This window comes from Cygnus atratus, chromosome 8 (assembly GCF_013377495.2).
Source record: "Cygnus atratus isolate AKBS03 ecotype Queensland, Australia chromosome 8, CAtr_DNAZoo_HiC_assembly, whole genome shotgun sequence".
In the NCBI taxonomy this organism is placed as follows: domain Eukaryota; kingdom Metazoa; phylum Chordata; class Aves; order Anseriformes; family Anatidae; genus Cygnus; species Cygnus atratus.
Genome location: NC_066369.1, coordinates 15,261,463 through 15,276,517, shown reverse-complemented (window position 1 = coordinate 15,276,517; position 15,055 = coordinate 15,261,463). Strand labels below are relative to the sequence as shown.

The 15,055-nt window shown below is 39.4% G+C and overlaps 1 protein-coding gene across 1 annotated transcript; it reads right to left on the bottom strand.

Annotated features, from left to right (window-relative positions):
* Positions 1-3,546: 3,546 nt before the first annotated feature.
* On the bottom strand, positions 3,547-7,095 carry PDC (phosducin). The gene is made up of 3 exons (XM_035537897.1): positions 7,020-7,095; positions 4,763-4,923; positions 3,547-4,074 (listed from the first exon to the last, which is right to left on the bottom strand). Exons 1-3 carry the CDS (start codon positions 7,078-7,080, stop codon positions 3,547-3,549), a joined length of 750 nt encoding a protein of 249 aa, XP_035393790.1. The 5' UTR covers positions 7,081-7,095.
* Between the last annotated feature and the right edge of the window lie 7,960 nt (positions 7,096-15,055).

Genomic DNA, 15,055 nt, shown 5'->3' with positions numbered 1-15,055 from the left:
TGAGCCTTCCAGTCATCTTGCTGTGAGGAAATAGTGGTTGTAGAAGAAAGCAGGTTCTCGCTTGTTTAAGAATTACGGAAGGGATTTCATTGTCTTCTTGCTTCCCATCCCCTTTGCGCTGTTAGGCCATTGACAACCTGAGATAATGATTTATTTTAAGGAAAATTAAAAGGTACGTGTCAGAAAAAAGAAAAGCAAACTTCTAAATGTCTATTTATTGACTTATTTAACTTTTGTTCAGGTCTTATGTAGGCACATCCATTTCCTGATAATTAGATGATCTAAAGCTTTCAATTTGTGAAAATCCCATTGTGACTGAAATAGAACTTGATTAACTCATATCCATGTCTGCAAACAGGTTTTTATTTTAATGTGCAAGAGTCTAGAGGAGCTGTTGGAACTTCCATGTCAGGAAATCTGGCTCCTCTAAATGTAGTTCTAAAATTGAAGTTGTGGAATATTTTAAACAAACTTTATTCTCTCTGCTTGTCCCTTTAATTCATTAGTATTTCTTTTGCTATGTTTACATCTAGAAGCTTCAATTCTAAGGGCTATATTTCAGCATGTCAATAACTGACGTGCACCTACTAGAGCTTCTATTCTCAGTCTGATCAGCAGTGACACCACCGATAATTAGGCTCCCCACCTTCATTTTTGTCTGTGTTGGTGTGCCTGAAGACGTGCAGGGTCTCTGCCACTTTGAGTCAAACAGAAGAAAAACTGTAGATTAGGGTAGCAGGAAGGCTGCTCCCATGTGCTTGTTAAAACATTTACTACTTGTTATTCAAGAATCTTCTGTACAGTGAAATGATATTTGAGTGAAGTCTTGCTTTTTGTTTTTAAGTTTCTAGTGTGTGTGTTTTTTCTTTTCTTGCAGAAATAGGGATGACTGCTGTGATCAGAGCTTTATATGAAACTTAGTCATGAGGTTCTGTTGAGGCTTGGTGTCACATTTTTTTTCTTTTTTTTTTAATTACAGGTTGAAGGAAATCCTGCTTAAGCATGCTTAATCTGTCTTTTAAAAAACAAGCTGACACTCCAATTTACAACTAGCTATTAATATAGTTTCTGGGCTGGTTATTGTTTGTAAGGGTTTTTTGCTTTCAGTCTGATTTCCGAAAGAAATGAGACTTATGTGATTAGACTGCTGGTGTGCATCTCCTCCTAACTTTTGAACCAAGTTTGATGAAGAGGGAGAGTTCTCAAGAGTGTTAAGCTCCAGCCAGTTATGTGGAGGTTTTCTGGTGTGTAGAGGACAAACTTTTCATACCTCCTGTTTCAAACATTTCACGCAGGACAAATGTCCTGCTATTCAGGGAGCTAGTTGTTTTTCTGATGAACAGAAGGTAATTCGTTATTTTCTGTATAACCTGCTATATTAATATGAGATTTTCATAATGTTAGGTGTACCTGCAAAGAGGAGCTTTTTGAAAAATTGACATGCAGATGCAAATGAAATACTAAGATGCAGGTGCTTTTAGCCGAGGGGTAAGCATCATGCTTGTTGAAGAGGGAAAAGGTCTGCTGTAAGAGAAGAGAGTGGTGCCAGCTTTATTCCATCAGGACGTCCACCTGAAAAAAAACTTACATCACTCTTGTATTCATTGGTATAAAAAGAAATTTATGACACTGAAATCGTGGAATTTTGAGAAGGTACTGTTTGACACTTCTTGGTGAAATGAAACCATGAATTGCTTTACAGATTGAGATTGTGTTGCTGAGATACGAAACTTCATATTGCTTTATTTAAGTGACGTGGGGTTTTGAATGCTCCATTAAAACATTAATCCATAGCAAAACAAAAATAGAAATTCAGGTCAGTAGTATTTTGATGGCCATTAAAATTGGACAAATGAAAAACTGGATTTTTTTGTCATTTTTCAAAAATGAGACATAAGTTGGGTCTTCATCATTTTGTTTAAAAGGCTCTCTGGTGAGTCCTACAGTAACTTTTTACAAGGTTATATTTTTCAAAAATGTTTAGAGCATTATTATTTTGTTGTGCAGATCTTTTGGAAAGTAGTGTGACTTTTGGTTATCCTGTGAATTTTCCATGCAAAGGAAAAGTGGAGGAAAAAAATGTGTTTAAAAGAGTAGTCAGGAGCCTGTTTTTAATGTGGTCATGGAAGTTGAGCTATGTGAGTCGTATCACTGCAGCAGTAGTTCCTTGATGCTAGTCACTGAATTCCAACTGATCCATGTTCAGACTTTTCCATGGTGGGATCCTGACATGAAGCAGAACTGGAAGCTCTTGCTTTAAAGTGATCAAAATTTGAAACTACCAAATCCAATAAAAACCAGTAAGTGAATCAGTTGAGTGTCAAAACTCATCTTTTAAGATTTTGGTTTGGTAATCTCAAATGTTATCAGCAAAACTGTGATCAAGACGTAAATATTTTTATCTTCAGAGCAAGATACAGATATTTCTGTCTTCAAAGTAAAGGTTAGCCTTCAGATTTGCCACAGTGCGAAAGTCACTGAAACATTACTAACGTTTTGCTGTTTTGTATCAAAACTGGAGGAGCTGGATGTCTTTATGTCTACAGGGAGGGGGAGAACCAGTGAATTTATAGTGAATTTACCATGTATCTTCCTCAAACAGGTTTATAAACTGTAGTTCTCTGCAGCATCCCTTTCACTAAAACTTTGAATAAATGTTTACTAATATTTCCCTTATTTTTAAGGTTAGGGGTATGTATTGCAAGCATATTTCACACGCCTGATGGCAGGTTTTGAGAGCTGTTAAGTTTTATTCAGAGTTATTACATAAGCACAATATACTTTTTCAGTAACTTGCAAATATTTTAAATATTACAGTTCAAAACATACAGCAATGGTGAAACTGAAATTATCAGCTAATTTGTTTGTGTTAGTGATTTGGATGACAAAGTTAATAAAAGCGATGAGCTAACTTCCGTATTTTCACAATTACTGAAAGTTAAATGCAGAAACATAAAATAATGTCCTGCCCATGGCAGGGGGTTGAAATTAGATGACCTTTAAGGCCCTTCCAACCTGAACCATTCTGTGGTTCTATGAGATACTTAAGCCATTTAGGAATGCAAGGACTTCAGGCTATTTGTTTGTCCTTAAAACTGCTGGTTGAGGTCTTGTTGGATGAGGTTTGTTCCTACTGAAGGTGGTTGGAGAAGTGAATCTCTTGAGCCAGGCCTCTCCATAATTTCAGAGCCCAGGGATGGCTTTTCTTCTGTGAAGAGGGGTAGGCCAGTTCTGTTCCTGTTGAAATGCAGTAGGTCTTTTGCATGGCTGGGCCCTTAATTTTGTGTGTCCCTGATTTCTTAGAGATCACCAATGTTATCCCCTGTTCTTCCTATTGCTTGTGGCGGGTATAGAAATAAGTATGTACAGGACTGGCTGTTGTATGTGTTTTCAGTAAAATTCACGTGCTAACAGTTAAGGAATATTTATATGTGTATCTCACAAATAAGTTAGGAAGCAAAGAAATCCTTCTCTAAATGAGATGGGTGCTACTGAGATGGATTTACGACATACTGAGGGGAGAGAGTGAGGATTGTGACTCTCTAATTATTCAACATCTTGCTCATCAGTGTTACCATTTCCCAGTGCTGGAAGCTCCCTTTCAGGTAGCAACCCATACTCATTTAGGAAAGACTCCACATCCACAGCAAAGAATTCCTCATTGAATTGTTCAGAAACGCTAATGAAATTGCTCAGGAGCTCCCCACCCTTGTAAACGAGCAGGGTGGGAAGCACTTCATCTGAGAAGCGGTCTCCAGCCCCAGTGTTGGAGGCCTTGATCTTGCAGAACTTCACAGTGGCGTACTCGGCAGCAAGGCAGGTTAAGCTGCTGTTGAGAGCGTCACAGCCCTTGATGCCGTCTTCATAAATGTGGACAATGACGGTGGTAGTCTTCCGTTCTTTTTCAATGGCTTCCAGGAACTGTTCTCCGTTTTGCAGCTCACACAGATAACCATATTTAGGCCCAAAACTTAGCCTCTGGTGCATATCCTGCATGCAGCGTTTGCGGTATTTTTGTAGGCAGCTTTCATCTTCTTTCTCATCTTGAATTAATTCATACTCTTGCATACTCATCTGTGAATATTGAGAGAATGCTATATAAATCAGTGGTCATTTGTTGACACTCAAACAGGAACAGAATAAGTTGCTGTCTAAAGAATGCTGCATAGAAAGCTTAGCAAGAAGAACAAAATCCTAGTGTTTCTTTAGTGTCCCTCAAGACAGGCAGGAAGATCCCAAGATCCCATATCAAGGTTTTTAAGGACATTAAAAAACTTTCAATTTCCTTAACCAACTGTTGACCATTGAGGCAGGGAAGGGGGCATGAAAGGTCAGACTCACAGGATTGTGTGGTATGTTGTTGTGAAGTATTCTGCTTATTTTACAGAAGTTAGACCCTGCTGGAGAGAGGGCTAGGTAGACAGTTGGATCTGTATTTTAGGTCAGGTGTTGCTATTTTCACAGTAAGCAAGTCTTCATTCTTTGAATATGCTCTTGTTCTTCAATGACACTATGTAGCTGCATGCCACTTAGTGTTAGTCATATAATCTGTGCCCAAGAGGATGCTTTATATTAAATTTACAGTATAAATACAAAGTAAAATTACTGTCAGTAGTTCTGATTTGTTCTGTCCATATGACAAGGCCTCTCCTAAACTGCCAAGGACTTGAGTCTGGCAAATTCAGGATTTTCATGTTTATAGACTTATGCGTTTTATATGGAATCAAAATGTATTTATTTTGTTTTTTTTTTCCCCTCTTACCTTACGACAGAATCTCTCTCTGGTGTCTTTATCATCTTTACTGAAAGACCTGTGCGGTGAAGACATTTGTCGAAGAATTTCTTTCTTGCTCAAGGGTAAGGAGTCTCTGTCTTCGCTTTCTAATTTAAACTTTCTCCAGTCATTGATCACACCTTTGGGCCCTGAGAGAGAAGAAGTTAGATGAAAAACTGGCTGCAATGAGAATCTGTCTTAAGTTTCTGCCCGTTGTTGGCTTGTCCTTCTGTGCTGCAATTTATCCACCCCTTTTCATTTCAGAGCACTCTCCAGGAGTGCTGAAAGCCAGAGTTTTGGAACCAATGTGTTATATGGAACCCCCCCCCCCCCCACCCCCCACCCCCCCCCCCCCCCCCCCCCCCCAAAAAAAAAAGAGTTTTATTTCTAACCTGCATCACTTCGGTCGTCTGGTACATGTCATGATCCTATAAAAGGATTTTGGTGAGCTACATGAATAGTTAATGATGAAGTGGAAGCCTGTTAAAATTGATGTCTTAGCTAAGGCCAATGTCTTGTAACTGTACGTTTGTCCATCTTTATGACCAGGGTCTTTGAATACATACCATGCATAAGGAGTGGACATTGATAGTAAAGCTAAGAACACAGGACACTCAAGATTTTATTTATTTTTTTAAAGCTATATCAGTTCCCCTTGAAGAGTAACCTGTAAGGCATTGGTATGATAATTTTGATTGTAATGCAGATCTTGTTCTTTGGAGCTGACTGATTGGCTAAATTTTTTTTTGGGGGGGGGGGGGGGGAAGACATTTCCAGCTCAATGTTTCCAGCTCAGTGTTGTTTTTCAAAACAAAACATTTAAATCTGCACCTTAGATTATAAAGCAAAAATAAGGAATATTTCAGTGTTTTCAGAGGTGAATGGAGGATTTAGAAAAGGCTAGGTAAGAAGCTCACCCTCTCATGAGAGAGAGGAGAGTACTGCTGCCAGTTGCTAAGAGTCTGTTTTGGATTAAATTTCAACATCTCAAAGAGGCAGCTAAAAGCACTACACCCCTAGGTGGAAAGGGAAGGTGAATTATCTTTTGCAAATAAGATTCCAAGACAGGAATTAACCTGAAAGTCTTGGCATAGTAATAATGATTTAAGTATACAGTGACCTGATTTTCCAAATTATTTAGAAGCCTAAGCGTGGATGTTGTGCCTACGTTTAGGTCTCTGGAGGAGGGAAAAAAAAATCTTAGCCAACAGCAGCAAGGCTGCTTGGGAAACTTGGGAAAGAACCCTAAAAACAGTTGTTATAAGAGATACAAGAGTTGTTACAGCACAAGAAAAAGAAGCTGTTGGAGCACAGAGAGGGATGATTGTCTTAAAGCACAGTTACCTGTTAGGGTGATAGGATGAGGTGATAACTGTAGAACTGAGTACAATGCGAGTACTCATAAAAATTCATGACAATTGAGGGCTGGTTTAAAAAGAATTGTGGTCTGAGCAAGGATGCTTTTAAAGCTTTTAAATGCTATGCTGTATTTGCCAAAAGGATTTATAGATATATTTTTAACACTGAATGTTCCTTCCATAAGAAGGAAATTTTTTTTTAAAGTGAAACCTTGTAACCTAATTCTAGTGCATTGTGATTCTTGTTCCCAATCTCCCCTCATTCCCCCCCAAAGAAGAAAGGCATTTTGTTTGTGACTGAAACAATAAAGTAATAAGGTCGGCATTGGGCAGTTGCTGTCCTCAGGTGTCTGAATTTGTCATTTGTTTGGAGTACAAGGAGGATTGGTGTCAAAATCAGTTTGATGTTACCTGCCTTTCTGTGAGGGGCATCACTTAATCCAAAATATCATAGAGTCATAGAATATCCCAAGCTGGAAGAGACCCACAAGGATCATCGAGTCCAACTCCTGGCACCATACAGGTCTACCCAAAAATTCATGACCATTTGACTAAGAGCACAGTCCAAACACTTAAACTCCGACAGGCTTGGTGCCGTGACTGTGTCCCTGGGGAGCCTGTTCCAGCGCGTGACCACCCTCTTGGTGAAGAACCTTTTCCTGATATCTAACCTGAACCTCCCCTGTCGCAACTTGACACCATTCCCTCGGGTCATATCGCTGGTCACTAAAGAGAAGAGATTGGTGAATATTCTCACTGGATTTGCAGCATACATTTATATGCAAGGATTTTGGCAACCCAGTGAATATACCTGGATTCTAGGCTTTCCCAGTGAGCAGAGACAGTTTAGCTTTCTTTTAGAAAACAAGTATGGTCAGTTTTCTTGCCTGTGTGTGTAGCTTGTCCTTCAAAATCTTCTTCCAAGCTAGTGTTTGCATTTTCTTCCATTTTGGTCACTGGCCCAGGAGATGCTGCAAGTTCAAAAAGGAAATCAATAACAGGATGGAAAAGGAAATAAGTATCCTTACAGCAGGATACTGTGCAGTGTGTAATTTTCTGTAGCAGTTAGGTATCAGCGAAGATCAAAACACGTGATAATTGTAGAGTTTCTCATCAGCTTGTAAAAAACAATTAGGATGATATGTCAATCTCTTCTTAAAGATCTCTGGCCAAACCCTTACTGAAAATGCCTGTGCAAGGGTTTCTTTATTCTACTGTTTCTTCTCAGTCATCAGAGAATATTCAGAACTTAGTGTTCTGAACACAGCATAGAAATAGTGCTAGTAAAGCTTTGTGCAAGGCGAATGGTTTCCCCTTGAAAGTGGGAACGTATTCTCCAAGTCCTGCATGTGTGTCTATTTTTAAGGAATGCTCGAATAGCTCATTTCTCATATGGAGGATGGAGCTGAGTATTTGTACTTGTTGGGCAAAGAACCTCTGAATATCCTGGAGCTAGACTGCTTGAACTGGTTTTATTTATTTATTTATTACAAAACTGAAAAAAAAAAATGTAGGGATTATAAATCATTTTCTTCTTCCACCTGTTCTATAAAAAGGCAACCCCAGGAGCCAGTCCCTACCCAGGGGATACTGTGATACAGCAGTGCTCAAGTAACATCCTTTTTCTGTCATTTATAATGAAGTTTTTGATGGGTGAAGTAGAACCACTGATCTTTAAGGGAAGAGAGAGGTTTGTGTGTGTGAAGAATTCGGAAGATAAGCTGAGTTTTGGGTAATGCCAGAACATTACAAAGCAGCAGGATTTGACCAGAGCATTTGGTCTCAAACTCAGCTGGTCAGGCTGATGTTCTGCTGCATCCTGAAAGTTCTTGAGGTCCTGCAACTTTCACAAGCAGATCAATTTCCTATGTCAGAAGTATATACTGGGAGAGAAAAGTACTGATACTTGAAATCCATGTTTGGTACCCTACATATTCCTCTGTATGAGCTCAGCCACCACCTAGTAATGAGTCTTTTCTCGCATTACACGTCAATCAGAAGTTTCCTTTTTAGTTTAAATTTTTAATTATAATGTCACGAAGTGTCACTGTCCACAGGAGTCTTAAGGCAGAAAATTTGAGTGCTTCCGTTCAGCTTAGACTAGTTTTTAGCTTTAGGTGTTCAGATGTTAGGATTTATTTGACTTCATGGGAAATCCTATCTTGAAGCAAATACTTAGATGTTATTATGCTGTGAATGCCATGTTTAAAAGTTGGTGGTGAGTTAGACCTGTATGACTTCAGTGTTGTAGTATGTATACACAAGAGGAAATGGACCTTCATTTTTTACCTATCAGCGTCAAGGGATGAAGAGGAATAATGGCTGAGCAAGGCACAAAGAATCTGATGCTTGTGTGTATTGGGACTAATTCTAATTAGTAAACATGGATATGTCATTCCATACATATATTGGTGGCAACTAATCAAACTTGTGGGAAGTCTTGCAAATTAGTTTTGGATAAAAGTAGGTAATGAGTTGGTAGAAATTCTATCTGTAGATAATTACAGATAGTATAGATCCCAATTACCGAGTCAATTGCTCTTCAGTCAATTCTGAAATAGAAATATGGAGCTAATCCCTTTTCACATGTGCAAAAGTAAAAATTGTCATGTCAGTGATATACTGCTACATGGATAAGCTGGGCCTTGTAAGGCATTCCCATCACTTACACTGGTGTCTACAGAAAGCTCTACTGTGTGCTGATGCTGAGGATTGTTTTTTTCTTTCATGGGGAAAGAGAAGGATTAATTCTCTGTATGCTTTGCTTTTTTGTATCTTTTAGCTGTGAAAAACACTAAAAACACAGGATATGATGCTAAGCGGTCTGTTGCAGGCTTGAACCAGGAAACTGGCCACGTTTTAGGTGAACATTAATGATGGAAACTGATTGCTTAATGAATGAAAACCCTCTTTAAAATTTGTGTTACTGATCTGTTGTACCTAATAAATCTGAAAAGATTAGGTGACTCATAATAACACAACGTTGCATTTCACCACTGTTCTGAAGTGCGACATGAGGCAATAATCTTGGCAATACACAGACCAGTAAGCTGACCATAGGCCTGGGAGTGGGGAACTCCTCAGATTTAATCCTGGCCCTCAGCTGAGTCAGTCTGTGAGCCTGGAGCAAGTCACGCAAATCGTTCTCTGTTCCTCTCAGTGGAGTTATAAATATTTATAGTTCTTAGCTCAGTGCTGCGGGCACTGGGTTGTCCAAGCCAGGTGTTTCCCAATTAGACACCTGAGGATAAGGGCACATGAACATGTAACTGCAAGGTGATCCGTGGGAAGCTCAGCTAATAGTATGAGTTGGCTCTCCTCTATACATACTCTTCCATCCAAAAAAGCACAGTGGAAAAAGGTGTAAGCTGTTGCATTTACTGTTTTGTGTGGGTGATTTCCTACCCTAATGAGGGTAGAAGATTCTCCTATGTCCTAGTGAAGGATATAGATGTGGTCTTTGTTGCTACCTACCTACCTTTCTTTCTTTCTTTCTTTCTTTCTTTCTTTCTTTCTTTCTTTCAGTGTGATGAGACAATCATACAGCATTTTCCAAAGAAAAAAATAAATCCCTAATATTTGGGTATTTGGGTGCTACCAGGTCTGGAGCATGTTGTGTAAGTTCCTCCATGTAGAAAATACGTCCAGCCGTTACTTGTGCAAAGTTTTAAAACCATGCAGTCAGCCTAATGCTGAGATAGTAAAGCAGGTTGTGTAAAAGAACAGTTTGTAATGACCCAGCACAAGGTGCCTTGGACCTGAAGTTGCAACTTCCCCTGCTGTGTAGGTGCACCGAGCTCTGGTGTGCCTGGGAGCAGGGGCAACTAAAGCTGACCTCTGAATGTGTCAGCAGCTTTCCGAGGAGTGACTACACCATGCAACCCTATGGATGGACCAGTGTGCGTTCACACTCCCATCTGCCAGTGGACCCTAATTAGTTGTCTGACTCTACTGTCTTTCAGAAATGTAAGGTCATCTGTTAGCACAGTGCTATTAAACCTGAGTCAGCTGTACAGCCTGGTGGACTGCAGAGCTTGGAGGCAGCAGTTAGTTGCAAAGGGGTGGCACAGGTGAGGATTATATGACCATCGGGGAATTCCTTCTCTTGTCACTCTTTGGTGCAGCTGTACACAGTGACACAGCTTCTGTTCAAAACTCTCTGGGTTGCTTTGCAACAGTTTAATTCTCCAGGCTTTTCAGTGATGATGCAGGAGTGATTTCTGAGCAGAAGCTGACAAACGCACTCTACAGTGTAGCTTTGTGTGTGGGAAATAAAGACTATGAACTCAATTTCACTTATCCTATATTACAATATTTAGATTGATGTTCTCCTGTAAGCCCACAGAAGTACCTAGCTTCTCCATTTTTATTTCTTATTTTTGGGTCACAGGGTATCCAGAACCTCTCAGGAATCCAGGAATTGACACAGCATAGCCCATCAAGTTCAGTATCCTCTGTTTGATGGAGGCTTCTGTGAAAGGCATCAAAACCAACTATAAGAAAGTGTGTGTATCAGATGGTAATAGGACAATATATTTCTGGAGAAAGCTTTTTCCTATTTGCATTTATAGGGTTGGACTTGCACGCTGGAGAACTTAAGTCCCTGCTCAGTTGCAACCATCTCATATAAAATATTTTCTGCTTTAAACCTGATTTTTTTCATGAAAATGTGCCATCTTGGATTTCTGCTAAATATTTGTTCTATGTTGGAGCACATGGTGAGAGCCAGAACATCCTGAGATGATGGTCAAATAAAGTGATATAGAAGTCTTGGGAAAGGGGGGCATTTATTTAGAAGATATATTGCATTTTCATTGATTTTTATCGTTGCTTTTGACAACTGAAAACTGTTCCTTATGTTTTTATTTGAAAAATGCTGGGGTGGAGGGAGTTCCTAATCAGTTCTGCTGATCATCAGTGCTTTAGACCATACTCTGTAACATGGATGGTGACTTCCCATATATATTTTAGGAGACTGACGATTCTATAACTTCTTTACTTCCCTGCCTTACTGTCAAACTTTCTGAGTGAACAAAGCAGAAAGTAGTGCTTCTTGCTAGAGGGCATTTGGGACCTTTCTATGTCTCCACAGCCACATCTTCAGCAAAAGCAAAGCCCAACCCCATAGCATATGCTTGAAGCTACAAATTAATTTCTGTGAGCTTTGGAGCTGTCGTTCAAGGATATGTAGTTCCTGGCCATTTATATTGCTGGTGCTTATCCTTCTCTTGTGATAAGACCAGGCAGGCCTGTCTTACTACAGTACAGAAATGACTATTTATTAAAGTGTTTCCGTTTAACCAGTATGAAATAATCCTTCCTACTTATATACTAAAAATATCTTGTATTTTTGACCTTCACAGAGTAGTTTCCTGTTTTTACTATTCCTGTGCATATTGAGATTTCAACGTAGCTCAGCAAGAAAGCATGTTACCTTTGTATTTGTAATAATGGATTATTTAATCCTTGTAAGATATTGCAGCTGCAAATGCAAAACCAGTATCTTTTAGTAGTAAATTATAGTTACAGGCGAGCAGGAAATAAAAAAAATAAATCTATAAACAAACTGTAAAAGGCAAGATGTGTTCTGTAAAGGACAAAGCCAATAAATAAAAATTGCTTCCTAAAAGAAAAGTTTTGCTAGTTGTCCAATAAGTAAACACAAGAAATATTTTTCTCAAAATGTAAACAAGCTCTAGGCACAAATTTGCTGCTCTCCATATGTGCAAATCCCACTCAAAATGCTGTTCTGTTTACATAAAGTTATAAATCAGCATCATGCTAATCCCCAGCAATCAGTGGAAAATTGCCTATGAACTATGAAATTTAGGGACTTGTGGAAATGGAATAATGAAAAGTAAATGATGTCTCAAAGCCATCTTCGTCAGTGAGATGCAATTGCAGGTTCATATTGAGCTGCGTGTGGGTGGTTGGCTAGCCAGTGTGTGCACCCGGATTGTCCAGTCGTCTCCTGCCTCATGGAAAGCGTGATTCAATATTAACAGCATTTCCCTCTCTCCAAGCACCCATTTACATCTCTCCTCTCTACTGTTTTTTCCTGTTTTCCATTTGTGGAATTTCTTCCCCGTGAGGCTTGTCCCCTCTATCATTTGATGATCAACTTGGAACTTACCAGGAGGATGGAGAGTTGCTTAAGCAATCCAAGAGGAGTAGCTATGGACTTAAATGCTTAGGTTGCTAGAAATTGGAGGAAGCAGGTGAAGTCAGATACTCTGAATGGTACGTTAAGTGTCAGTCTACATACTACTCCAAATAGACTGGAAATAATACTGTAGCAGCTATTCTGACTTCAGTTTCTGAAGTCAGTGTGTATTTTCCTGCAGGTGCTTGTGTTTTCCTATGGGCTTTGTCCATGAGAGAGTTGTGGAAATGCAGATACAGCTGTGAAAATCTCGTGTTGGGAGATTTGAAGGACTGCTCCCTTTAGGTTCTGCGTGGTCCAGTAATGAGATGTCAAGTTTCTCTTGCAAGCTGTGTTCAGTCCTTGCTCCCAGTCACCGGAACGTGGCATTGTCCACCCCTATGTAGGTAGAGGTAATTTTCCAATGTAGCAGAGTCAAGAGCCCTTCACGTGCGAGACCCTGCACCTTCTGTGCTAGCAACAGTGACAAATTTCTGAGGAGCCTAATCTAAAGCTTATCAACGTCATTGAAGCCTTGTCAGTAAATAAGTGCACTTTGTGTGCACCACAGGGTGTGATCTGCACCAGTGAACACAATTTGTGTGTTTGAGGTTGTTTGCACGGTTTGGTTAGTTAGGATATATGTGCTTCAGACCCAGACGTGATCTGTTGCATCGCTGCTATAGTGGCTCTGTAGTCACTACATTTGTGACAGATTTTTCATTCCATGTTCATCTTGTGTTGTTCTTTCTGTTAGCTAAAACGCATGTTTGCTGAATAAGAGACGTAGGGGTGAGGGTGAAGCCCATCAGTACCGAGTACTGTACCGTCAGTACCATCAGCTGGTCCCTTTTAGAAAAGTAAATAAAAATTCAATCCTTGGTCATGTATGCATTTAGATTTGCAAATGGCATTAACATCATTACATAAGCAAAACCAGTGTCAAGGTCTGAGGTCAGAATTTCAGACCCATTGCCAAAGCACTGCAGAGGCAACTGAAAACGTTAAGCACCTTTAATCATCCAGAGCAGATCACTGATGCTGGGCACCAAACCAGGTAGCTGCTAGTCAAAGTACCTGCAGCTCCTGTGACCTTCAGCAGTGAGTGGCTCACTGCCATTTGTTGTGCTAAACACCAGTTTCAGAGCCAGCCTTCACAACCTTGGTCACCCCATTTGACCATTTGCACCAGTGTAGTGTTGCTGAGATTTGTGAATGCAGACTTAAGTGGGTAGGTGAATATTTTGTGGGTTTACCTAGAAGACAACTTTGCTGGGGTATCACCTAGTGATTAGATCACTGTGTTTGGAGAGGAAAAAAAATCTCAAAAAGCTGGAACGGGACAATATTAGCTTAAAGAATAGGTCTTATGATAGGAAGAGAGTATAAACCAGGGTTGACGCAGAAAGCTGTCAGCTTCACTGCAGATCACTGTGACGGATGAGAGCGTTACTGGATTGGATTATTTGGTCTATCCGCTTTAGGAGAGTTATGCTGTTCTTTATTTGTAAGATGGAAACATTTCAAATAGATGCAGTTCAATGTTTCATTTATCTTTAAGGCTTTGCCAATTAGGAAATTCCATAAATTCCTTACGTGATCACCCCTGGTTTCATGTCTTTGTGTTAGGTTAAACGCCATAGGATAAACAAAATACTTTTTCCTTTTTCTTTCTTTTTAAGAGTACTTCAAAATTTGACCTATAATTATACATGAGAAATAATTCATATGTTATGGATTATGTTTTATGGGTTGCCAATTTCTTTTGTTATTCACTTATACAAGTGCAAAATCAGATTGCCTTGTAGTGTTTAAACATTTTATTTCTGGATTTCACTCTGAAATGGAGAACTAGCTCCACTTCTTTTACATCAAATAACATTTCTATCACAGTGTCACTGTGTCTTGTATGGAGAAGCAGAATGAAAACATTTTAAAACAGGACTTGTTCTGTTGTTTCAGGAAAATAAAAAATTAACATTAATGATGTCAAATTACAGTTAACATTAACCAGATTTAAAACAAGCAAACAAAACATCTAAGTTTTGTGTATTAAATGGTAAATGTCTTTTGAAATTCAGGATTTGATTCAGGGTTTGAATTTTTGGAATGTGTGCAGTTACATATTTGTTAGTATGGTGGCGCATATTTTTACTCTTATTTATCTTGTTTTTAGTAAATGTGGGTTTTATCAAATGGGGTACAAGGGGAGGATGGTTGGATGCCAAGAAAACATCTATTTGCAGCAAAAGCAGAGCAGCCAACATTTTCAAATGCAGATATCTGAGGCCACAGACCTCAGTCCATGTTTAACCTCAATGCCCGACCTGCTTTGTCCTTCAAAAGTCAGGACAGATGTTCCAGTTGATGTTTAAGTATGTATTTAGTTTCTGAACTCTAAGTAAACATCTGTACACCTGCTAGAATTGACATGTCCTTGGGAGACTTGGTTGGAGCTTTATGCAGGTTAGCAAATGCCTGCTGAATAGCACAAAGCCACAGAGAGGTTTTTTTTTCAAGCCTGGTGGATGTTTGGCAGCACCTCTCATCCCAGTAAGTTGTCAAAAATCACCTATGATAGAGCTGTAACTCTGACAGTGACCAGAGAGAGATGTTTAGAAAGGTTGATGGCCATTTTTTAATGAAATTATTGTGGAGTTAATTGAAAAGCTAGAGGAAGAAGTACCTTGAAGGGACTCTTACTGCTCCTTTCTGGCAAGAAGAAAGGGCCCTGCAGGGAGGGCTGGGGGAATCAAAACTTGTGAAGTTGGGAGAACATCC

What these genes read in the sequence shown, in the direction of transcription:
- PDC (XM_035537897.1), bottom strand. Translation starts at nt 7,080, where the DNA reads ATGGAAGAAAATGCAAACACTAGCTTGGAAGAAGATTTTGAAGGACAA. An exon ending in AGGACAAGCTACACACACAG is followed by an intron (nt 4,924 to 7,019) that starts GCAAGAAAACTG and finishes CTTCTCTCTCAG; the next exon opens with GGCCCAAAGGTGTGATCAAT. An exon ending in GAGAGAGATTCTGTCGTAAG is followed by an intron (nt 4,075 to 4,762) that starts GTAAGAGGGGAA and finishes CAATATTCACAG; the next exon opens with ATGAGTATGCAAGAGTATGA.